A 24,085-nucleotide genomic window follows, 5' to 3' on the forward strand; every position below is an offset into this window, starting at 1 on the left:
TGGAGAAAAGCTTCTATATTGTCCAATAATCCAACAGCTCTGTCTTTACAGTTCTTTGTAATATTCATAGGCACATTTTTGCTGGATAAAACGTTTAGTAGCACATCATACTGAATGATTAGTGAATCATTTTAGTAAATCAGTATTTTTTGTCTTGTTGCAGAATGCTTAAAACAAGAATAAACTTTGCCAATGGGATAATAATTCAACATATATTCTCTGGAAACAAGGTTTACACAATCCTTATACAACATGCTCAAGCAAATCAAACTTGTTTCGAGGATGTTTAAATATTGTACTGGATAACAATACAAACATACTGATTGAGAAAGTGATTTTTTTAATCAGTGTGTAACTCTAGAAGGTTTTTAAAATCGTGAACCCGTTACTATCCCTAGGTAAATTTCTCACACACACTGTTGAATGAATCTTGGCTCAACACTCATTTTCTAAATCTAACCCCAGAGACAGTCAGCCATTTGAAGTTGTTTTGGGGAGATATTTTTAGTAGATTTAGCTCTGTTCTGAGTGTGATGTGTTCCATCAAATATTCATGGGAAACATACAAATACAAATTCACAAGACAATACAAGACAAATTCATCTGGATTTCAAAATCACATGAAAGAGCCCTTTTTTTAAAACACGATTTCACAAAGAGATGTTTATCTCCCTTAGAAATTAAGGACCCAATAGTGCATTTGTGTGCAAGCATGGATTGCAATGATTGGTTGAATTGATATGAGCCGATGGGGCAAGCAACTGGGGGTTCATGTCCTTGTGTGAAACTGGACCTAACCAGTGAGGCATACTGGCCATTCCGTAATATCAGGATTCATTTTAAAACAGTGTTGCCACTGCAGTTGTTCCATTCAACTTCTGCAGTTCATAAAAGTATCTGGAGCAAGGTGAGCTGGGCAGCAATAGTTACTGATTTCATTTAAATTGACAATTTTGAAAAAGCATCCATAGGCTGCTTCAACATCTAGTTTACATTTTTTGCCAATATGTGAACATCTTGTAATGAAACTTAAAATGATCCCTTCCTGGACTTCCTAGGTTGCCTATTAAAGCCTGTTGACTGATTTTCATGCTAAGGGAGCGAGTCGCTTTTGCTGGAAAAATCCAAAAGATGTGACGTTTATGCGCGCTCCCGAGATCCTTGCCTCATACAGTAATAGCTTCTCTTCCCCTATTCAACAGCAACAATAAACTACAACACTAGGTAACATTTTCTTAGAGATGGAATCCAGCAAAGTCCGGCTCCCAGCACAACACCAATTCCTACACAAACCCAGAGAAAGTAAAAAAAAAAAAAAAACCCCAAAAAAAAACATTTATCTACTGAATCCCATCTGGCTAAGTGGGAACGTGATCGTGGCTGAGCGAAAACTAGAGTGAACATCGGCAGGGCATTTGATTCCTGGAGGGACCTTCGTTCAGTTTTGGGGATCAAAACCGACCCTGAATTGGCGTTCTTCTTATTGGACAAGGAAGCTTACATATCTGCAAAGCATGTGAAATAATGTGCCATAAGGATTGATCTGTGTAATTTTAGATAACTTGATTATGTCTGCACAGTAACAGTCATAAACAATGGTAATCTGTATTCAGCAAGGTAAACTACAATACATGAGATGAATGCTAGACAATGTTCAAGATAATGCAAAAAGACCCATTCATGAAACATAAGTTGGTTATACAGATAATATATAAAATCTATTATAAAACAATAGTGCATCAATGTCCGTTGTAATGGAATCACATTAATACTGAATTGTGTCAACATATTTATAAATGTAGTCTATTTTATAAACCGCTACTGTCATCATCCACCAAATTTAGCTAACAGCTATTGATAAAGCTGGCTAGCTAGCTAACGCCGACATAGGTTATCGTATAAATGCAGTCTATGTATCATGAAAAGAAAAGTGATTACTTCAAACTACAGTCTTGCATAGTCCGACCTACATCCTCACTTTGTTTTGCTACCTCATCTGTCAACATGATGACGGTGAATTACATGGTCTCTTTGTACAGGTGAAACTCGAAAAATTTGAATATCGTGCAAAAGATCATTAATTTTAGTAATTCAACTTAAAAGGTGAAATTAATATATTATATAGACTCATTACAAGCAAAGTAAGATATTTCAAGCCTTTATTTGTTATAATTTTGATGATTATGGCTTACAGCTTATGAAAACCCCAAATTCAGAATCTCAGAAAATTAGAATATTGTGAAAAGGTTCAGTATTGTAGGCTCAAAGTGTCACACTCTAATCAGCTAAACACCTGCAAAGGGTTCCTGAGCCTTTAAATGGTCTCTCAGTCTGGTTCAGTTGAATTCACAATCATGGGGAAGACTGCTGACCTGACAGTTGTGCAGAAAACCATCATTGACACCCTCCACAAGGAGGGAAAGCCTCAAAAGGTAATTGCAAAAGAAGTTGTATGTTCTCAAAGTGCTGTATCAAAGCACATTAATAGAAAGTTAAGTGGAAGGGAAAAGTGTGGAAGAAAAAGGTGCACAAGCAGCAGGGATGACCGTAGCCTGGAGAGGATTGTCAGGAAAAGGCCATTCAAATGTGTGGGGGAGCTTCACAAGGAGTGGACTGAGGCTGGAGTTACTGCATCAAGAGCCACCACACACAGACGGGTCCTGGACATGGGCTTCAAATGTCAAACGTCTTACCTGGGCTAAAGAAAAAAAATGTACAGGTCTGTTGCTCCTTGGTCCAAAGTCCTCTTTTCTGATGAGAGCAAATTTTGCATCTCATTTGGAAACCAAGGTCCCAGAGTCTGGAGGAAGAATGGAGAGGCACACAATCCAAGATGCTTGAAGTCCAGTGTGAAGTTTCCACAGTCTGTGTTGGTTTGGGGAGCCATGTCATCGGCTGGTGTTGGTCCACTGTGCTTTATTAAGTCCAGAGTCAACGCAGCCGTCTACCGGGACATTTTAGAGCACTTCATGCTTCCTTCAGCAGACAAGCTTTATGGAGATGCTGACTTCATTTTCCAGCAGGACTTGGCACCTGCCCACACTGCCAAAAGTACCAAAACCTGGTTCAATGACCATGGTATTACTGTGCTTGATTGGCCAGCAAACTCGCCTGACCTGAACCCCATAGAGAATCTATGGGGCATTGCCAAGAGAAAGATGAGAGACATGAGACCAAACAATGCAGAAGAGCTGAAGGCCGCTATTGAAGCATCTTGGTCTTCCATAACACCTCAGCAGTGCCACAGGCTGATAGCATCCATGCCACGCCGCATTGAGGCAGTAATTAATGCAAAAGGGGCCCAAACCAAGTACTGAGTACATATGCATGATTATACTTTTCAGAGGGCCGACATTTCTGTATTTAAAATCCTTTTTTTATTGATTTCATGTAATATTCTAATTTTCTAAGATTCTGAATTTGGGGTTTTCATAAGCTGTAAGCCATAATCATCAAAATTATATCAAATAAAGGCTTGAAATATCTTACTTTGCTTGTAATGAGTCTATATAATATATTAGTTTCACCTTTTAAGTTGAATTACTGAAATTAATGATCTTTTGCACGATATTCTAATTTTTCGAGTTTCACCTGTACATAACATCATTGTTGTGGTCAATGCTCGCATCTCTATGGACCGTGTTCCCAAGCAACAGGTAGTTCACTTCACGGCCACAGGTGTCATTAATAACAAGGGTTTTCGGAATCTGACATACTGCACATTTAATTAGCCTACAAAATGAAACAAATCTCTCAAATACTCTTAAAGTGCCCATTCACTCATATGCCATCTGCAATAAAAATGCATTCACACATCTGCCCAAAGATAGATATGATATGTGATGTATTATTTTATCTATATTCTACCCATTAACACTCTTTTATACACCCATCTTTGCAGTAGTATCAGTGTCATCATAAAGTACAAAAACAGTGTAATCAGTGCATATTATGGCTACGTGCAGCATGTTAAGCTGGCGCCACACTAGCAGACTCCAAACCATTTTGGCCGAGTGTGTCACACATGCAGACTGTTTTGCTGAGATCTCTCTCTTTTCAGAGGCATGACACACTTTCCAATACAAAATGGTGGAGGGGTAACAAACATACCAACTCACTGCAACTCTCTCTCATTCCTCATCACGTGGAGCTGACCGATAGAACAACAAGAGTACCGCGTGAGCATAAATAATTGTACAGAGTGATTTAGGGCATTTTTAGAATTTCCTGTAGCTTGCTTGATTTGTTCCGAAAATTGTTACAATGTTGCATTTTTTCATGCTTCAGTTAGCTTTTACATGGTTATATTTTAAAATGGACAAAAACTGCAAAATTTCTGTTGAGGTTATTTATATCTGTCTTTAGTTGTTTTGCATCATTTCTGCACTGAAAGTACCTGTTCTCATTGTCACGGAGGCCTCTACCTCTCGCACCTGTGCCCACACACATAAAGAGTGAAGCCATGTTTTCATCTGTCAAAAAGTTGCTGACACATCCTACCTGTGTCTGTTCTGCCACTCTCCAAAAATTGGAAGTTATTGTGAAGATTGACCTATATCTAATATAGCCGCCAAAAGGCTATATCCAGGTGGTCACAGACCGATTGCTTTGGTGTGAGTGTGATTGCCATGTTCATATGCCTCTACAAACTGAACAATGGGAGAAAATGCAACAGGTTCTGAAACAAATCCTCTAAACGAGCCAGTCAGGTGTGAAAACGCACTTAGGAAGTGAATCATGGAGTAACTTTACCTTGTGAAAGAGTGTGATCATGCATTTATCCCCTTGAGGCTGGCTGAAGAACACATATGTCCATATGCAGCTTTTAGTGAGTAAAATAATTGTGTTGTGGCTCCACTTTCTGATGTTAGTGTAGGAAAAATATGCAGGAAAACATTTGGTGACAGAATCACCATGGATTACAATCAGTGTTCATAATGATATGCAGCTGAGTGCTATCACAGATGAAAACATTCTTATCAGCTTTACGTTTTGTCAGTTCTTCAGAAGAAGATCACTTGTCACTTGAAGAGAACATAAGACCCCTCCTCAGCCAAAAGAAAGATATTTTTCAATCAAGCCTGATGTGCTTTTTCAGTTTTTTAAGCCATCAACTCGACAGGGAGTCCCAATGGTCAAGTGATTAACCACCTGTGCTCCATCTCACCTACTGGCCCACAATTATGTAAATGAAGCTCACACCTGAAAATCACTGGAAAAATCAGCTAGTGTGGCATCAGCTTTAGTGGGCATTTGTCTAATCATTTCCTTGGGTCATGTGTGGTGTTTGTGATTTTGCTGAAGAGGCAGAAGTAGAAATGGGTCAGAGCAATCTGAAGTGGATGATGAATTACAAGCACATGTATGTGAAATGTAGGATCAAGGTCTCAAGTTTCTCTCTCCTAAAACCGTGTGTGTCTCTACTCTGCAGAAAGCTAAGTTGTAAGGAGACTGTGACTATTCCTGTTTTTGACTAGAGCCATTCTTCTTTTGTGGTGAAATTTTCTGATCCATTTGGTGACATTTTGATGACTATCGCTTGACCAAGTATTGAAGTGCATTCTCAGGTGGTAATGTGGTGTGCTAAGTCACATCACATTGAAAAAAAGATCTTGTCTTACAAGTGCAGAAATAGGATCCCGACACATTTCATGTTATTCTATGTTAAATTTGGCTATGAACAACAGGTTAACAGGTCCCAGAACAAAATAACCACATTTTAATGAGTTAAAACACAAATGGTCTTCAGGACAGAGCCAACAGACAAATCCTGGCATGCATCTGCCAACTTAAGGTTCAGCCATTTTGACAAAAATGCACCCAAGTCAGCACACCCAATCATGTGCTTGGCTGCTTGGCTCACCACAGTAACCACCCCCACCCTGTACAACTACAGCTGAGCCTGGTTTGATTTCAGCACTAAATCCACATAAATGACAACATACAGCCATCTTGTGGACATTATTATTTTATTTATGGATTAAAAAAAAACGAAGTGCCCCACACTTGCGTCCCCACACATTTATTTAGCTAATGGCTGTATTCCTTTCTCGATACATCCAGAGAATATGCTGACTGGACCAACCTGTGTCCATGTGATTTAATACAATTTTACCCACTTCAAAATATAATGTTGATGGTTGAAATAGGCTACATTTTTCTTTACAAATTAACATTTTAAACTTCCAGAGTCGTCTGTCATGCAAATACATTTAGATGGCCAGCTAAATTACACAGCTGGAAACAACCACTTCAACTAAGCTTATCCAAAGAGGTACTGAATATAAATACATGATTACCTGACTAACTAGAGATGGAAATGCATTAGATCATTGTTGCTGTACAATAAGAAAAGGCATACTGAGCTTTACCCCGAGCAATGCTGGTCAAAATTCTGATAAAGCAATGGTGAAATATAAAAAGAAACTACAACACTGAAGCACTATTGGTGTACATTTGGACACTTAAAAAAGACCACTTATATGTAAAAGATTTAGTGTAATTTAACAATGCATGCAACGATATAGACTAACTAATGGACCCTATGGAATTGTACATAAGTTTCTGGTCTGCCACAAAAAATGTTTTGTCAGAATATATAACCATGCCAATATGGTTTAAGGAGGATTTTGCAATGCTGAAATATTTTGTATAGCTGGGGAAAAGGCAGAAAAAGCAGCTCACTAAAGCAGTTAGATTAACCACTTCTGTGGGCCAGATAATAGTTCAAATTTAAATAAATAAAAAAATTCAACAAATACATTTGTTGCTGGTATAAACTGGAACAACAGTTTGCCAACAAAGGTCTAAAAAAAAATGTTATCAGTTAGACAAGGTAACCTGATTCATTTTGCTAAATATTTAGTAGACAACACTAATGCCTTAAAGCGAATTTAAATACAAAGATTCACCAACTACCTTGTCCAAAACAGTCTCACAACTCCACCTAGGTTATTCACACCCTCAAGATGGACCACTGAGCCAGCCATTGTTTCCGTACCTCGCCCACCATCTCAAGGATTTTGTAATCAAGGAGTGGGATGTGTTTAAAGAATGCAGCAGACATTAAAATTATAATTTAATTAATTAAAATCCCCAACACAAGGCACCATCATCAAGATTTGGTCAGCTTGTCATTGGAACAGAAATGCATGCTTCATGCTGATAAATTCACACTTGAATATATAATACAGTGCTTGTATAATTAAATGGTGGACAAGGTAAACATTAAAAGGCATGATAGGATATTCCTGCATATGTAGGCTATTTATTACTGAAAAGGCAGTTAGAGGTGTGCAGAGAAATACACAAAAGTGTGCAATGAAAAAAATAAAATGTTCACATATATGTAATTATTTTACAGATTAAGACGAAACTATGACATTTTCCCCATCCATCCAAAGAAATTCGACTGTCCAGTATAGAAAAACGTACACTATTTGTAGGTGGTATTTTGATTAGAGGCATTAATGAACAACTATCTTAGACTAAGATATATAACTAGAATAAATATATAGAAATAAATAAATGAAACCGAATGAAACGCCACGCGCTGTTTTGAAAACTACAGCACCCGGCAATAGATGCCGTCCAAAGCCACGCCCATTTCATGGGAGAGTTGCAAGACTCTTAATTTCATTGGTTGATACATACGCCAAGCAAAACTGTACACGAGCTGATTGGTCTTTTTCAAGCACAATGTCCCGGATGTGAAGCGGGTTATATTTAGCACACTGAAGGCGCGTAACTCAGTTTGTATTTGGTCAGAAACGGTGTTTGTAGCTGGTATTACCGTCCGTCACACACGAAATGGTAAGGAAATGTCTTTGTTTCGCGCCTCCTTTGTAACATATGTTGTTTGGATATGTTTCTAACTTCTCAAAACTGTATTTAAAATCATTATGGTGGTCTTAGTTGCATAATATTGTTCGGCTAGTTAGCAGTAGCGCCTGTGCTAACTAGCGTCGTGTAAACACGAGAACCAACAAATTCTTCATTTAAACTGACTTGCATAAAAGTAGTTATGTTTGTAAGATCGTCTGCAGTGGTTATACACGTTCCACTTAAAGCACTGATGTATTAATGTGGTTCTTTTGTATTCAGGCTGGAGGAAAAGCAGGAAAAGACTCCGGGAAGGCGAAAGCGAAGGCTATTTCGCGCTCACAGAGGGCTGGACTGCAGGTCAGACCCGAGGCAATCAACAAAGACTATTGAGCTTTATTTAGTTTAAATTGTCTCTACTGAAAACTTAACTTTAGCGTCAGTGTTTTGAGTGCGTTATTTGACTTTTTGACAGTCTTGGTGAATATTTTTTAACTTTGCTAGTTTTTTGTTAACTGTTAAATCTGGTTGTAATTTCAGTTTCCAGTGGGTCGTATTCACAGACACTTGAAAACAAGGACTACAAGTCACGGGCGTGTCGGAGCCACTGCCGCAGTGTACAGCGCTGCTATTCTGGAGTATTTGACTGCTGAGGTGAGTATATTCTTCCGAGAGACAGCGCTAGGCAGAAAGATCTACCACGTGTGACTAACTCGTCTGCTTTTACATGAAGGTACTTGAGCTGGCAGGTAACGCATCTAAAGATTTGAAGGTGAAGAGAATCACCCCACGTCACTTGCAGCTTGCCATCAGAGGTGATGAAGAGCTGGACTCCCTCATTAAGGCGACTATTGCTGGTGGTGGTAAGTTTGCTTTGACTTCAAAACCAAGTTTTTCAAATTGGTGTCTCCATTTATGATAAGTTAACCATATCTCTTTTTCTTTTAGGTGTTATCCCCCACATTCACAAGTCTCTAATTGGGAAGAAGGGACAACAGAAGACTGTGTAAACTGAAATTTGTATGTTATCTATCTTCGGACATGGAACTGTTTGAATGCGTTTTGTTTGCCCTGTAGAATACTAGAATTTTAACACTTTATATTGTCCAGCTTTGCATTTACTCAATTCTGGGGTATTTTTTTCAAACATGGCTTCAGAGAAGCCTTTTTATTTTATGATATTTGGCTTGGTCTTCGTGTACCCTTTTAATTTGTAACGTGGCATTTGGCTTTTAAACTTGTGAAGTTTCAGAATTTTATTTCAATAAAGCTAAAAGTGCCATGCTGGGTGGTCTGGTGGAATCTTAATTTGCTTAATTTCATTGTATTGAATTTCATTATTCATCATGTAGTTTCATTAAATGTGAATAATGCCAGCTTAAGTATAGAAAATAAATCTTTCTATTGTTGTGCAACACATAGTACAGACTAATGTAATAAATTACTATTACATCAAAGGATCATGAGGAGAATGTGAAAATATCAGAATTGTCACAGAAAAACTGAACACTTTTTTTAAAAAATTTTTTATATATTGTTGGGTTCCATATTGCGCTTTTAAAAGGAATTTTCTCCAAAGAAAATTCTCAATTTACTCGCCTTAATGCATGTCTGTATTTTATTTCAGAATATCTCATTTCTGTTGGTCCAATCTTCAAATAGCACAAAGGCAGACATCATTAATTAACTTGCCTTAATTTGGCTTTTATCCAAAGTGACTTAAAGTGAGCTTATTACAGGGACAATACACCCTGAGCAACCTGGAGTTAAGTGCCTTGCTCAAGCACACAATGGTGGGGGCTGTGGGGTTCGAACTAGCATCCTTCTGATTCCAATTTAAATAAAAAAAAATAAATCAAGTGTACGGATGTAGATAAAGTAATAGTTGTCAGGGTTACATTTACAGTATTAGAATATTGGTGTTATTTTAGAGGTATCAACTAGGTCGTGTGGAAGGACACTCCACCTATGTTTTAGCAAATGCTCATGTTAACAAGGCTACATATGTTACACCGTGTGCTAAACATTACAGAAGCCCTGAACAAGGTGCAAAAAAACGAGTGAAGTCTTAAGTTCTTTAAAAAAAACATTATCTTAATGTAACATGTTCTCTTCAAAAAAAAATCTCTCTTCAAAATGTTTTTTTCTCTTCAAACCTTTTTATTTCTCTCTTCAAAATAAGGAATGCGGTACCAACCTTGGCCACCAGGTGTCACTATCAGTAAACATGTAATCTTATGCTTTTAATGGTTTCTCATAATTATTTCACCATAAACTTTTCATTTTGATAAACTGGGCGGAGAATGTGGTAATGTGATACAATTATATTTAAAAACCTAGTTTCTTTAAAAGTTTCTTTCAATCTCTAAAAATATCTCCCGTTGTATCTGCATTGCAGCCGTCCGGTTGAATGTGCGTTTAGTCTAGCCCCTACTGACTCATGCATTAACATTATCATGAAGCCCTAACACCGGAGAATGAATCAAGTTGCTAAACTACTAATAATTAAAACCATTAAATGTAAAACTAGAACATTATTTTTATCATTATTATTTTAATAAAAATCCCCCGGGGAGCGATACATAAGTGATTCCTCACCCCAGAGGGTACATATCTATAAATTGCAGTTGTTTAAATTGCTTAGTAATTTTTGATTTTGACATTACATCTATGCACATTTTAATCTCCTTAAGCACTGTAAAATTGGGTTTACCATTTGTGAATTTACATTTATGGACATTAAATTTACAAAATAAAAGGTATAATGAAACCAGCATCCTTTGAGCAATGGTCCTTAAAACAGTATCCTAATACCACATACTTATAGGATAAGAGAAAAGTTTTAAAAATATTATCAGCAATGAATCCCTCAACATCTTTCCAGAAACACTGTGGATCTTGGCAGGACTAAAACATATGGACTTTCGCAGAAAGAGCATTTTAATTCAATATCACTTTTACATTTTTGTAAACATTGCTTGGTAGGATAGAGTGTAGACATATACCCAGCCCAGCAGGTATAGCCTTTTTAACCACACTGAATTATTTTAATGTAATAGATATTTTGAGATAAAGTCTGCAAACTAAAATAAATTCCCTTCATTTTTTAATAACTGACTCACTAAATAACAACCCATTCCTAAACCAATTGTGAAAAAGATTTATTCCTCTACAAAATATTGCCGTTATTCCAGATAAAGAATCTTTGGTGAGAAATATGACAGGTACCTTCATGACATGTGCTACTTGAGTTCAAGTACCAGAGAATAAACACTAGAGGACAGTGTATTATACACACGCAGACCTCGACGTCACAGGTCTGTTATGATTTATTTCTCAAAACGTTGGGCCGTAAAACGGTTCTTTATGCATTATCATTTTTTTTCTTCTTCGTGTGTGTACGGTAAGATTTGACGAATTTAAAGTTGAATTCATCTTAATGGCTGTTCCACGTGACTTCTGATTATTAACGTTTGAACCGGAACCGAAACTTTTCATATTGCCTTTCAAACCGGATGTGAATTATAAAACTCTCCAGAGGCTCAGCACAAATATCATCGCTTATCAACATCACTGGTGAATTTTTATATAGTGGAGAGAGATTTCTTCGATATAAAGAGGAAAGGACTGTGAATACCATACAGCAAAGCGAACGTAAGCTAATGTATCTCTACAGGAAGATATTGCATGTTTATATCTCAGTTTTAGCTGAAGCGCTCGGTGTGTTTACATAAAAGAAAGAAAATGTGTGTGTAGTAAGGTATGTGCGTGTGTCCTCAGCTGGCTCCACCACTGCCCGTCACGATGCCCGCTCTGCTGGAGAGACCAAAGCTGTCCAATGCAATGGCCAGAGCCCTGCATAAACACATCATGAAGGAGAGAGAGAGGAAAAGACAAGGTGCGTGTGCGTGCGCGCGCGCGCAATCCAGAGCGAAACAATCCAGAGCGAAACAATCAGCAAACTACTCCTTTTGTGCCAGTTAATAAAAGAAATCAAGCTTTTATGTTCTCTTTGAACTGATCTTAACGGCACACCGGAGGACTGATCACAATTACCCACACAGTAACTGTCTCAATTGAGTAATAATAATACGATGAAATATTGCTTGTTTGTGTATTCTCTCTGTCATATTTTAGAAGAGGAAGAAGTGGATAAAATGATGGAACAGAAAATGAAAGAAGAGGAGGAGAGGAAACGAACTAAAGAAATGGAGGAAAGAATGTCGTTGGAAGAGACCAAAGAGCAGGTGGGTGGATTGGTAGATCTGCACTACTACGCAGTGGACTGTCAATTCACAATGATTTAAAGGGGTCATGACATGCCTTTTTTTTATTAATTTATTTATTTTGTAATAATATTAATGTATTCATTGAGGTTCACTTATTATGTTAGTGAATGTTTTTTGTGCAAACCCCCCCAAAAAACTTTACATGATAATTTTCCACCCTCATTCTGACCCTCTCTCAGAAATGCTTTTGGTGCTGCTTCTCCTTTAAGACTTGAGAGTAAAGGCTGATTTATACTTCTACGTCAAACCTATGGCATAGGCTCTGCCAGAGACATTGAAAAAGTTGCAACACTCTTTGATCTCGCTGACATTCGATCACGTGGTTCATGTAGCTCTCAATATTTACAATCAAATCCGCACTGTCAACCAGTTTGAATGGTTTTCTGCGGGACAGATAGTAGCACCAACTAGATTTACAGCAATTTTTTTGTATATCAACACACAATGTCCATTGGTTACTGGTGTGTTGTATCATTTATATGTCTGCTACTTTATTATAATTATTTACATTTATTTATACTATATTACCATATAACACTAGGCAGCAGTATTGTGAAGCAGAGCTAGAAATGGCTAGCTACCTTACTGTAGCCTACTGAGGACTATTATTTTACTTAACATTTAATGTTAGAGTGTTTAAGTAAATTGGACTTCTTAAACACGTTCTTTTATTAATTAGGCCACATTACAATTTACTACGTTGACGATACTTGTATTTAAAGTACTCTATGCAATGACAAAGTTAAATCTAATCGAAATATCAATCACACCAGCAACTGTTCAATTTAAGCCAAGAAAGGAGTTTGGTCAATGGTACGGAATATACAAGGCAACCAATTGCATTCAATAAAACATTTTATTATAAAATATGTCCAGTGAGAGGGTAAAGGTTGTTCCCCCACCCATGGTCTTCCACTCCTGTTATTTGTAGTACTAGGTCAGTGGTCTTCAAACCTGGTTATCGAGTACCCCCTGCCATGCATGTTTTATACGTTTCCCTCTTCCAACACACCTGATTCAAACGAATGGGTCATAATCAGGCTTCTGCAGAGCTTGATGACAACCAAGAGCTAACTGCTTTTAGAATCTAACAATCTGTTATCTTAAGATAAACTTTAACTAAACCTGGCTACATAAAATACCACTATTGACTAAATTGAGAAGAAGTCCTCTAATGCTTTGAATATGAAAAAAATTCATGAATATGACGTTCATTTCATGAACTTACCAGCGAGTGTGCTTCGGAAACACTGAAAATGAATGTGGATGCACGTTGGAACTGTACAATGTTTTGAACTATTGGTCAGCCCATGATACGCGTTACTTCCGTATTCTATTTCAATGGAAGTCTATGGGAGTGTCGCAACTCTCTTTCAATGGCTCTGCGTAGTGGGCACTGATCAGCCACAACATTAAAACCACTGACAGGTGAAGTGAATAACATTGATTATCTTGTTACAGTGGCACCTGTCAAAGGGTGGGGTATATTAGGCAGCAAGTGAACAGTCAGTTCTTGAATTTCATTTGTTGGAAAAATGGGCTAGCGTAAGGATCTGAGCGACTTTGACCAGGGCCAAATTGTGATGGCTCGACGACTGGGTCAGAGCATCTCCAAAACGGCAGGTCTTGTGGGGTGTTTCCCATATGCACCGGTTAGTACCTACCAGAAGTGGTCCAAGAAAGGACAGCCGGTGAACCAGCAACAGGGTCATGGGCATACAAGGCTCATTGATGCACGTGGGAGGGAAGGCTAGCCCATCTTGTCTGATCCCAAAGAAGAGTTACAGTAGCACAAATTGCTGAAAAACTTAAGGCTAGCCAGGTGTCAGAAAGGTGTCAGAACACACAGAGTTACGCAGCTTGCTTTGTATGGAGCTATGTTGCTGCAGACCGGTCAGAGTACCCATGCTGACCTGGTCTAATGAATCGCATCGTTTACCTAGTGAAAAGATGGCAGATGCACTATCGGAAGAAGGCAGGCCGGCGGAGGTAGTGTGATGCTCTGGGCAATGTACTGGTGGGAAATCTTGGGTCCTGGCATTCATGTGGTTGTTACTTTGACACGTGCCACCTACCTAAAGATTGTCGTAGACCACGTACACCCCTTCATGTCAACGGTATTCCCTAATGGCGGTGGCCTCTTTCAGCAGGATAATACACCCTGCCATACTGTAAAAATTGTTCAGGAATGGTTATACAAATAGTTCAATGTGTTGACTTGGCCTCCAAATTCCCCAGATCTCATTCCGATTGAGCATCTATATGGGATGTGCTGGACCAACAAGTCTGATCCATGGAGGCCCAACCTCGCAACTTACAGGACTTAAAGGATCTGCTGCTAACATCTTGGTGCCAGATACCACAGGACACCTTCAGAGGTCTTGTGGAGTCCATGACTTGATGGGTCAGAGCTGTTTTGGTAGCACGAGGGGGACCTACACAATATTAGGCTGGTGGTTTTAATGTTGTGGCTGATCGGTGTATAGTTCTGCGTTGGTGTGTCTGCGTCGTTTTGTGAGTACACAGCCAAAATGCTAACAATATGTTTCATAAATGAACAAAAGCAATGAAATGAATGTCATTTCTGGATTCAAACATATATTATTGTAGCGTTAAAAATGAGTTCAAAGTATGTGAAATGTAGTTACATATTATTTATTATGCATGTGGCATGCAATGCATGCAGAAAATTAAGAAATTATTGTACACTTGCTCTAGAGTCGCTTAAATATTAATACAAATATATTTTGTCATACATTTGATGTTCCATGCTGAGAAAGAAATTGTCAATTTGATTAATAACTACTCACCTGAATAACACAAAATTGTTGTCGTTAAGACTTTACAATGCACATATGCAGTATAACCATCTCTTACCAGATGCTTTTTAATTTGCTGACAAATCTTTAGCCCGGAGAAAAAAGCTTTAAGAGTTTATAAGCTGTAAACATATATTTTTTCATGTTTCGCTTGTAACTTTGTGAAACACAAACAGAATTAAAAAAAAACAGCAGATGCTCCCAATTGAGACAATTTCTTTAATGGTCACGGGTCCAAATACAATGTGATTTAATGCAGAGATATTAAAATAATCTTGGATAAAATGCGACGCTACCTCAGACATTCTTAATATCATCCTGGAGGATGGTCTCTGTTTAAAGTAGACCAATCACAGCTGTCGGGGTCTGCGTCGACGCAATGCACAGTCACATTTTTGAAGAGGTGCACATCAGGCAACATCACACAGTATGCCGTAACCGATGTGGCTATATGGAGGAAGTAGAGAACGAGTTATTTAGGCAGCTTTGTTTCAACAAATGCTCTTATTGCAGTTAGGAGGAAGTTTTTAGTTCTGAAACTTGCAGTATGTTTTTATAGTACTATGACCTCATATTTACATTTACATTTACATTTATGCATTTGGCAGACGCTTTTATCCAAAGCGACTTACAGTGCAATTATTGCAGGGACAATACCCCCCGGAACAACCTGGAGTTGTTGCTCAAGGGCATAATGGTGGGGTTTGAACCGGCAACCTTCTGATTGCTCATGTCATGATCCCTTTTAATTTATTCATTTATGTTAAACAATACAATTTAAAGCATTTTAAATGAATAACCACCAGAACAGGAATGTGTGTCTGATGTTGACAACACTTGATGTGTTCCCATGCATTTGTTTCCCATTTCATAATATTTATTCCTCTATCTATTGTTTGTAAGGTTAAAAAAATGGGAGGGAAATTGCAAGATTTGCAAGAGGAGAAACATCAGCTCTTCTTACAGCTTAAAAAAGTCCTTCATGAGGAGGAAAGGCGACGAAGAAAAGAGCAAAGGTAAGTGACATGAGGGGCAAATTGTAAAAATGAAATTGATTTGCTGTGTTGCTGGCTGAGATCTCAACTATGCACTTTTCATTTGACATTGCATTTTTCTTTCTAGATCGGTCATTGACAAAATAGGTTGTCCGAGATGATAAATGTCTTTTTAAATATCTAGTTATAATACACTTGTTAAGTTCATAGAACTATCATCTTTGTGTCCATGTTGGTTTCCTAAATTTTCGAATAATATTTATTGCAATTTCATGTATTGTAACCATCTAGTAAAAAGTATTTAAAAAAAAATCCTTACACATTTTAATACATGTGTGCACAGCTTAATCATTCATTTCTTAAAAAATAAAAATAAAATAAAAGTCAAATAGAAGTAAAAATTTTAATTTTTACAAATATAATTAATTATTGAGTGTAGAATATAGTTTTTGCCCCTCTGGGTTATTCAATATGAACAAAATGTGCCTTTTCATAAAAATGTCAAAATCACACAGGGCCCTGACACTTTAGTCTTGAGGGTCTAAGGGGTCCTCTCTGTTTTTTTTGTCACATAAGTGTACAATTAACATGGCAATCTATGTGGCAATTACACCACCTAGCTTTTATTTGGTGGACAAATGTTTTTCAAATATTAATAATATTTTAAAACAAAATTGTTTCACCTATTTTTTAAGATAAAAGATTATTTTGCACTCCTCATACCATATTTTCTCTTTTTGACCATCACTGTAATTGTTTTGAGTTAATTGCATTTTTTTTTATCTAGTTTTGAATAACATAATAGATATGGACAAAAAATTTGCACCACTTCATTGAAATATAATTACTATTTATTAGATATTGTCTACATTACACAATCTATTTTTAATAATAGTCAAATGTTCATGCAAAGTAATCTCTTTTGACTTGTTACATATTCTCTAACTATCCCTTTATTATTAAATTGTTTAAAGTGACATTACGGCATTGCCATCATCAAGTTACCAGTCCACCTTACCTATGCATTCAGGACAGCGTCTGCTCAGCATACAAGGTAAAACTTTGAAAGGTTGCAAAACTGTATTGATTCCAAATAATAGTAGATTCCATAAATTAATTACTTTTTAGTAATACTTTTAATGTTCATGTTTTATGTTTTGAAGGCAGTCCAGTGAGTCACAGTAGAGCTAGTGCTCTTTTAGGGGAGCGCAGTAAACAGTTGTTCCAGACACCTTTGATTCCTGTAAGTCAATTTATGCTCTGAATCTTGTGCAAATAAGAATACATGCTAAAGTGTATTTTAGCAGCAGTGATGCCAAATAAATGACAAAGTATATAGCTGAATTACGTTTTACAAAGATAGACTTAACTTTCCCCTGATTTTTATAATGGACCCTACAGATTCTTTAAGAAATGTTTATAGGTTGTCTTTGGAAGTTCTTTGTTTATGTATTTGGTATAGTGTCCCATCTAACATTTGAATTTGTCAATAAGAATGTGTGAACCTATAAAATAATGAATAAAAAAAGAAACACAGTTTTGACAATAACTATGTTAAAGGTTATATTTATTGACAAAGTGTTGTCTTTTAGGGCCATCACTTCTCCAGCCAGCCAGGTTTTCCTCCTGGCTCGTCTGAGTATGGCCAGTTCTCAGGAAGTTCTGCGGTCCATGAGCCATATGCAGTCACCCAGGCCCAGCACCACTCCTCTTATGGACCTGCTGTTACTGTGCCCATCAGCTTTGCAGGCACCAATCAGATCAGAGGTATCATAAACCCTAAATGCACTTTTGTTATGATAATCACTGATCTGTGGAGTCCCTCTGGAAACAGAATTTTTTTTTTTTTACCTTTTTAAAAACAAAACAATAAACACATGTTTTTATTTTTTAATGCAAACAGAGTCAGTTTCTGCTACCAACTTCATTTCTAATTGAACATAATGTGGATTTAGTATTCGAAGACAGTTCTTCCCAACTTATGCTCTATGAAATTATTTTCCCATTAGGTTTTCGGCCAGTCTGGGGGAAAAAACAAAACGGAAAGCTGCAGAACATGCAGAATGACCCTTCGCTGAGCTCTGCCCCCTTAGTTACCATTGCTTGCTCTGACAAGCTTTGCAGGGCTTCCCATTGGAATGAATGGGAGATTGCAATTAAAAATATTCTTACGTGGGCTGGAGTTCAGAATGACATTTTAAAGCATGTTTCTTTGATATGTTTTGTGAAAGAAATTGATAAATTACAGTAATTTGATTTAAAACTATGGAGACTCTGAATCTGAATTGAGGCAAACAATTATTACAGGCAACTGAAAAAGAAAAGCATCATTTGATGGTGATAAAACAATTGATAACATTAAAGTGAACAGAACTATCTCCTAGCACACTCACTGTGATGCTGTGAACTGTTTATTTACTATAGCCTTTACTAAGACCTGAAAAAATGCATAAATTAAATAACGTCAAGTTATCAGCTTTAATTTACCATGGAGCAAATGTTGGTGTCCTTGCTGATGTTACTCATGTTTATTTGGTAATGACTTGTTTTAATCCATAACATGCTCTTCTCAGAATTTAAACAAAGATTTTAAAAATAAATAAAAATGATTGCTTTTATCCTCTCTAGGCACTTTGTGTCACTATTACAAGTGATCCAGCAACAACATTCTTTTTTATAATTTCTATGAAACTGCTTAAAACTACAACACTCTCGTAGACTCTCATTGGAAAAAGCAAGCGCTCGTCAGAGAAATGGCGGACAGCAACAGTTGATAAAAATGGATTGGTCAGAAACACTTTTTAAGCGGGGCTTAGCAAAGGGTCAGTTAATGTGTGATTTATCAAACGATGAAACGTATACCGGTAAATTAATTTGCCACTTTTCCCCCGGAGCCCTCCGACTCTCCATGGAAGAAGCGGTCTTCTTTATATATCAGCTACATTAAAACAACCTGCCTAATATTGTGTAGGTCCCCCTCGTGCCGCCAAAACATTGCCAACCCGCATCTCAGAATAGTATTCTGAGATTAAATTCTTCTCACCACAATTGTACAGAGTGGTACATCTGAGTTACTATAGACTTTGTCAGTTCGAACCAGTCTGGCCATTCTCTGTTGACCCCTCTCATCAACAAGGCATTTCCATCCGCAGAACTGAAGCTCACTGAATGTTTTTTGTTTTTGGAACCATTTGGAGTAAATTTGAGATTGTTGTGTGTGAAAATCCCAGGAGATCAGCAGTTACAGAAATACCCAAACCAGCCCGTCTGGCACCAACAATCATCCATGTGACTATCTAATCAGACAGTCTTGTGGCTGCAGTGCATAAAATCATGCAGATAGGGGTTAGGAGCTTCAGTTAATGTTCACATCAACCATCAGAATGGGGAAACAAATAATCTCAGTGATTTGGACCGTGGCATGATTGTTGATGCTAGATGGGCTAGTTTGAGTATTTCTGTAACTGCTGATCTCCTGGGATTTTCATGCACTACTAGAATTTACTCCGAATGGTGCCAAAAACAAAACGTGCAGTGAGCGCAGTTCTGCGGATGGAAATGCCATGTTGATGAGAGGGGTCAACAGAGAATGGCCAGACTGGTTCGAATTGACAAAGTCTACAGTAACTCAGATAACAGCTCTGTATAATTTTGTTGACAAGAATATCATCTCATAATGATATTCTGAGATGTGGATTGGTGCTGTTTTGGCAGCACAAGGGGCACCTACACAATATTAGGCAGGTGGTTTTAATATTATGGCTAATCGGTGTATATATACTGTATACAAACATTTAAAAATGTGTATTAACAGTAAATAACCCATTTGGGGATTTCTCATCAGAATAAAGTTAAATGTACACTAAAATAGAATTTGAACTGGTGAGTTGCCTTCTAAGGTAACAATAATAATTGAAGTTTTCTTGTCTCTATGTAGGGACATCACCATTCCAGAGCATGTCGTTCTTGCCCCACCAGCCTCAGGGTTATGCTGTCCAGAGCCATTTCTCCTCCCAGCCTGGTGAGACGTCCTTATGTGACTTTCATAACATTCAGTGTATTGATCTTGATGTGGCTCTTACAGAAAATATTTTGCTTTGTTTACCTCTGCCATTTTTATGCATAGATCGTGTTCTGCTAATTAATGCGTCAATAGCAAAAGTACCCAAAGCATAAATTAACACTGTATTGGCCTTGCTGATTCATTACTCATTTAATCTTTACAGGATTCATACCTAGTGCAAGTCTCTCCCTTCAGAAGCAGCTTGAACATGCTAATCAGCAGTCTGGCTTCACTGACTCCGTAAGTACTCCGAAGGACTCATTTGGTAAACAGTGGGCAGTTGCCATCATAAACTGTTCTTCTACTTTCAGAAATATTTGTTTTTTAGGCAAACCACAATTCGATTTTAATGCAGAGTCTTGATCCAATTACAAAATGATACATTTTTCAGCACTCAAATTCTCCCGCTTCTTGTTTGGTAGACTGATCAGCCTTACATGCTAAATGTTGTTAGGATATCTCATTAAGATTCTGCATAACAGCTGTACTGAATATTTCTGCTCTGTCCCACCAGAAGAAGTAGAATGAGTGGGTATAAGCCTAGTATCCCCCCCCTGTTTTAATGCATTTTAGTTATGCAGTTCTAAATTGCTGTAGATGTGTCTGAATTGGTAATCCTTGTTTTTGCGACGTCTTTGTTAGGCTGCTCTTAGATCCATGCATCCTCAGGCTTTACATGTAAGTGCAGCTGGACTGCTGCCCAACCAGTCCATGGCTGTTCAGATCCCTACAGCAAAGGTGAGCTCCCTAACCTGCACTGAGCCTTGTAACTAGTTTAAAGATCTTTAACGTGGATTGGTTTGAATTGACTCTTTCTCTTGATTCCAGCTGTTTTAAGTATACTTTTATAAATAACTGTCAGTTCTGACATTTCAATTGCAAGCAATCTTGCTCTGTTCAGTTATATGCCACAGTAGATGTAGACATATGTTAAATTACAAATTGTCAGCCCATATTACTTTACATAAACACAGATGCTGGGGGAAACGGCACAGGTTTAAATGATAACTGATAGTGGCTTTAACTAAAGCCACATGCATGGGTTGATTTGGAGAGGATAATTTTTTTATTTTTTATTGATGTACAGTTGAAGTCAGAAGTTTACATAAACTTAGGTTGAAGTTATTAGAACTCATTAAAACTTTTAACCACTCCATAGATTTAATATTAGCAAACTATCATTTTGGCAAGTCGTTTAGGACATCTACATTGTGTATGACACAAGTAATTACAGACAGGTTGTTTCACTTGTAATTTACTATATCACAATTTCAGTGGGTCAGAAGTTTACATACACCAAGTAAACTGTGCCTTTAAGCAGCTTTGAAAACTCCAGGAAATGACGTCAAGCCTTTAGACAATTGGCCAATTAGCTTCTGATAGGTGGTGTACTGAATTGGAGGTATACTTGTGGATGTATTTTAAGGCCTACCTTCAAACTCAGTGCCTCTTTGCTTGACATCATGGGATAATCAAAAGAAATAAGCCAAGACCTCAGAAATAAAATTGTTGACCTCTACAAGTCTGGTTTATTCTTGGTAGCAATTTCCAAATGCCTAGAGTTACCATGTTCATCTCTACAAACAATAGAACGCAAGTATAAACAACATCGGACCACGCAGCCATCATACCGCACAGAAAGGAAACGCATTCTGTCTACTAGAAATGAACGTAGTTTGGTGTGAAAAGTGCAAATCAATCCCAGAAGGACCTTGTGAAATTGCTGGAGGAAACAGGTCGAAAACAAGCTATATCCACAGTACAAGTCCTATATCGACATAAACTGAAAGGCTGCTCGGCAAGGAAGAAGCCATTGCTCCAAAACCACCATGACTACAGTTTGCAAGTGTACATGGGGACAAAGATATTACTTTTTGGAGAAATGTCCTCTGGTCTGATGAAACAAAAATGTAACTGTTTGGCCATAATAACCATTGTTATGTTTGGAGGAAAAAGTGTGAGGCTTGCAAGCCAAAGAACACCATCCCAACCGTGCAGCACGGGGGTGGCAGCATCATGTTGTGGGGTGCTTTGCTGCAGGACGGAATAGTTAAGGAAAATTATGTGGATATATTGCAGCAACATCTCAAGACATCAGCCAGGAAGTTGAAGCTCGATCACAAATGGGTCTTCCAAATGGCCCCAAGCATACCTCCAATGTTTTGGCAAAATGGCTTAAGGACAAACAAAGTCAAGGTGTTTGAGTGGCTATCACAAAGGCCTGATCACAATCCGATCGAAAATATGTTGGCAGAACTGAAAAAGCGTGTGCAAGCAAGGAGGCCTACAAACTTGACTCCGTTACACCAGTTCTGTTTGATGGAATGGGCCAAAATTCCATCAACTTATTTTGAGAAGCTTGTGGAAGGCTACCCAAAACGTTTGACCCAAATACTAACAAAGTGTATGTAAACTGACCCACTGGGAATGTGATAAAAGCGAAGAAATAAAAGCTGAAATAAATAATTCTCTCTACTATTATTCTGACATTTCACATGCTTTAAAATAAAGTAATAAACTTGTGACTTCAAATGTAGATTTGGTAGTCTCAATGGAGAAGTTTTGTACAATATATGACATTATTTTTTATTTTTTTTCTGTCTTGGGCTCCGTTCCAGAGTTCACCTCAGCCAGCATCTCAACACGCCTTCCTCTCTCACGCTCAGGCTGGACAAAGATTCTATCACCATGGCAAACCACATTAACAACAAAAATTATGACTATTACAAGGTGCCAGTAACAAATGTCCCATGTAATAAATGTCTGTGGTTCATTAACATTAAAAGGATTTCTACACAGTTCAATCTATAGAAAATATTATCAAGTGCCTCTCAAATGCCATCTCTAAAAACATTTTTAAATTATGTATTTTATGCTACTGAGCCACTACATAAAAATGCTGTTGCACACAAGATGCTCCTTATTTCAAAAAAAGGAAAAATTAGCAAAAAACATATAAAAGAAATTGTGGACTGCAATTATAGAATAAATAGTGGAATCAATTGGAATTTCCCAGCAAGATCCTTAAGCTTAAAAAAAAAAATGTCACCATTCACTTTTATTTTGATTGCATGCACTTTTTTTCATACAATGAAAATGAATGGTGACTGAGGCTGTTATTCATGTGTTTTTACAAATATGAAGTGTTTTTTAGGTGAACTATCCCGTTAACAAGAACAGACTATGTCCGTGTATTCTGTTGTAATGCAGTTGAGCAACTGCTAGATCAGTTAGACTTGTCCTGCATTACCAGTCTGTATCCTGTATGTTTTTTTCTTTTCTTGTTTTTTCCCCCAGTAAGAATCCTCTCAAATAATTTTAGTTGTTTTTTAATGCAGTTTCTCTTGCCAGCAACCATGCCATTGTGGTTACATATATTATTACATCACCAATGACTACAAAGAGCCTAAATTAATCACTGAAACAGACATAATTTATATGTGCTCTTTTTAATATTGGGTTGGGTTGTCTTGCTAGAATACAAATTTCTGTTGTTGTATTTTTCTCCTTACAGTCTTGCGACAAATAAAAATGTAACATGACTCCCAGTCAAGTCAAGAGTGATGTTCATGTCAGTCTTTAACAAACATGTAATGATGGCCTGCAGTTGACACAATTGATTTTATAAGGGGATGATAAACGTTTTATTTGATTTCTTTCAAAATTTCACCCAACTTTCAATGAATACTGGTGTATTCCCAAAGGAATACACACATTCCCTTGTTTCCTTCAAGTGTGAACAGTAAGCATTAAACAAACCACTATAGGTCATTTCAGGCCGAGATTTGAGTACACTGCAGGCATTTCATCAAGAGATCTAAAGCTTATGGCACCACCTTCCATCTAACAGTATATTTGTGACATTTTGATAAAACTATGATGCTGGCTTCTCTGATCAATCCATTTCTACTCTCATCTTTTTGTAGTGGAGAGAGGGGTGATAAAATGCTAAGTCTTCCTGTATCCATACATACACACCTGCTTGTGTGATTTTTGTCACCCTTGTCTAAGATTTATTTAGCTTTAAACTACCGGAAGATAAAAGGGAAGGTGAGCATAACACTTTGTCATCTTATTATTCATGTCATGGCCTTTGTT

The 24,085-nt window shown here is 37.5% G+C and overlaps 2 protein-coding genes across 2 annotated transcripts; both read left to right on the forward strand.

Annotated features, from left to right (window-relative positions):
• The first annotated feature begins 7,740 nt into the window (after positions 1–7,740).
• On the forward strand, positions 7,741–9,208 carry LOC127648813 (histone H2A.V-like). The gene is made up of 5 exons (XM_052133589.1): positions 7,741–7,812; positions 8,104–8,181; positions 8,362–8,475; positions 8,555–8,684; positions 8,770–9,208. Exons 1-5 carry the CDS (start codon positions 7,810–7,812, stop codon positions 8,829–8,831), a joined length of 387 nt encoding a protein of 128 aa, XP_051989549.1. The 5' UTR covers positions 7,741–7,809; the 3' UTR covers positions 8,832–9,208.
• A 2,120-nt stretch (positions 9,209–11,328) lies between these two features.
• On the forward strand, positions 11,329–22,753 carry LOC127649207 (G protein pathway suppressor 2-like). The gene is made up of 11 exons (XM_052134213.1): positions 11,329–11,475; positions 11,602–11,719; positions 11,959–12,068; positions 15,833–15,945; positions 16,899–16,978; positions 17,088–17,167; positions 17,517–17,691; positions 19,862–19,945; positions 20,151–20,227; positions 20,630–20,725; positions 22,606–22,753. Exons 2-11 carry the CDS (start codon positions 11,626–11,628, stop codon positions 22,690–22,692), a joined length of 996 nt encoding a protein of 331 aa, XP_051990173.1. The 5' UTR covers positions 11,329–11,475; positions 11,602–11,625; the 3' UTR covers positions 22,693–22,753.
• Positions 22,754–24,085: the final 1,332 nt, after the last annotated feature.

Source organism: Xyrauchen texanus, chromosome 1 (assembly GCF_025860055.1).
Source record: "Xyrauchen texanus isolate HMW12.3.18 chromosome 1, RBS_HiC_50CHRs, whole genome shotgun sequence".
Lineage (NCBI taxonomy): Eukaryota > Metazoa > Chordata > Actinopteri > Cypriniformes > Catostomidae > Xyrauchen > Xyrauchen texanus.

Bases quoted from the DNA above. Each gene is read 5' to 3' on its own strand.
- LOC127648813 (XM_052133589.1), top strand. The intron at 8,182-8,361 runs GTCAGACCCGAG...TTGTAATTTCAG, and splicing joins CACAGAGGGCTGGACTGCAG to TTTCCAGTGGGTCGTATTCA. The intron at 8,685-8,769 runs GTAAGTTTGCTT...TTTTTCTTTTAG, and splicing joins GGCGACTATTGCTGGTGGTG to GTGTTATCCCCCACATTCAC.
- LOC127649207 (XM_052134213.1), top strand. From the start codon at position 11,626: ATGCCCGCTCTGCTGGAGAGACCAAAGCTGTCCAATGCAATGGCCAGA. The intron at 15,946-16,898 runs GTAAGTGACATG...AATTGTTTAAAG, and splicing joins CGACGAAGAAAAGAGCAAAG to TGACATTACGGCATTGCCAT. The intron at 16,979-17,087 runs GTAAAACTTTGA...TATGTTTTGAAG, and splicing joins GCGTCTGCTCAGCATACAAG to GCAGTCCAGTGAGTCACAGT.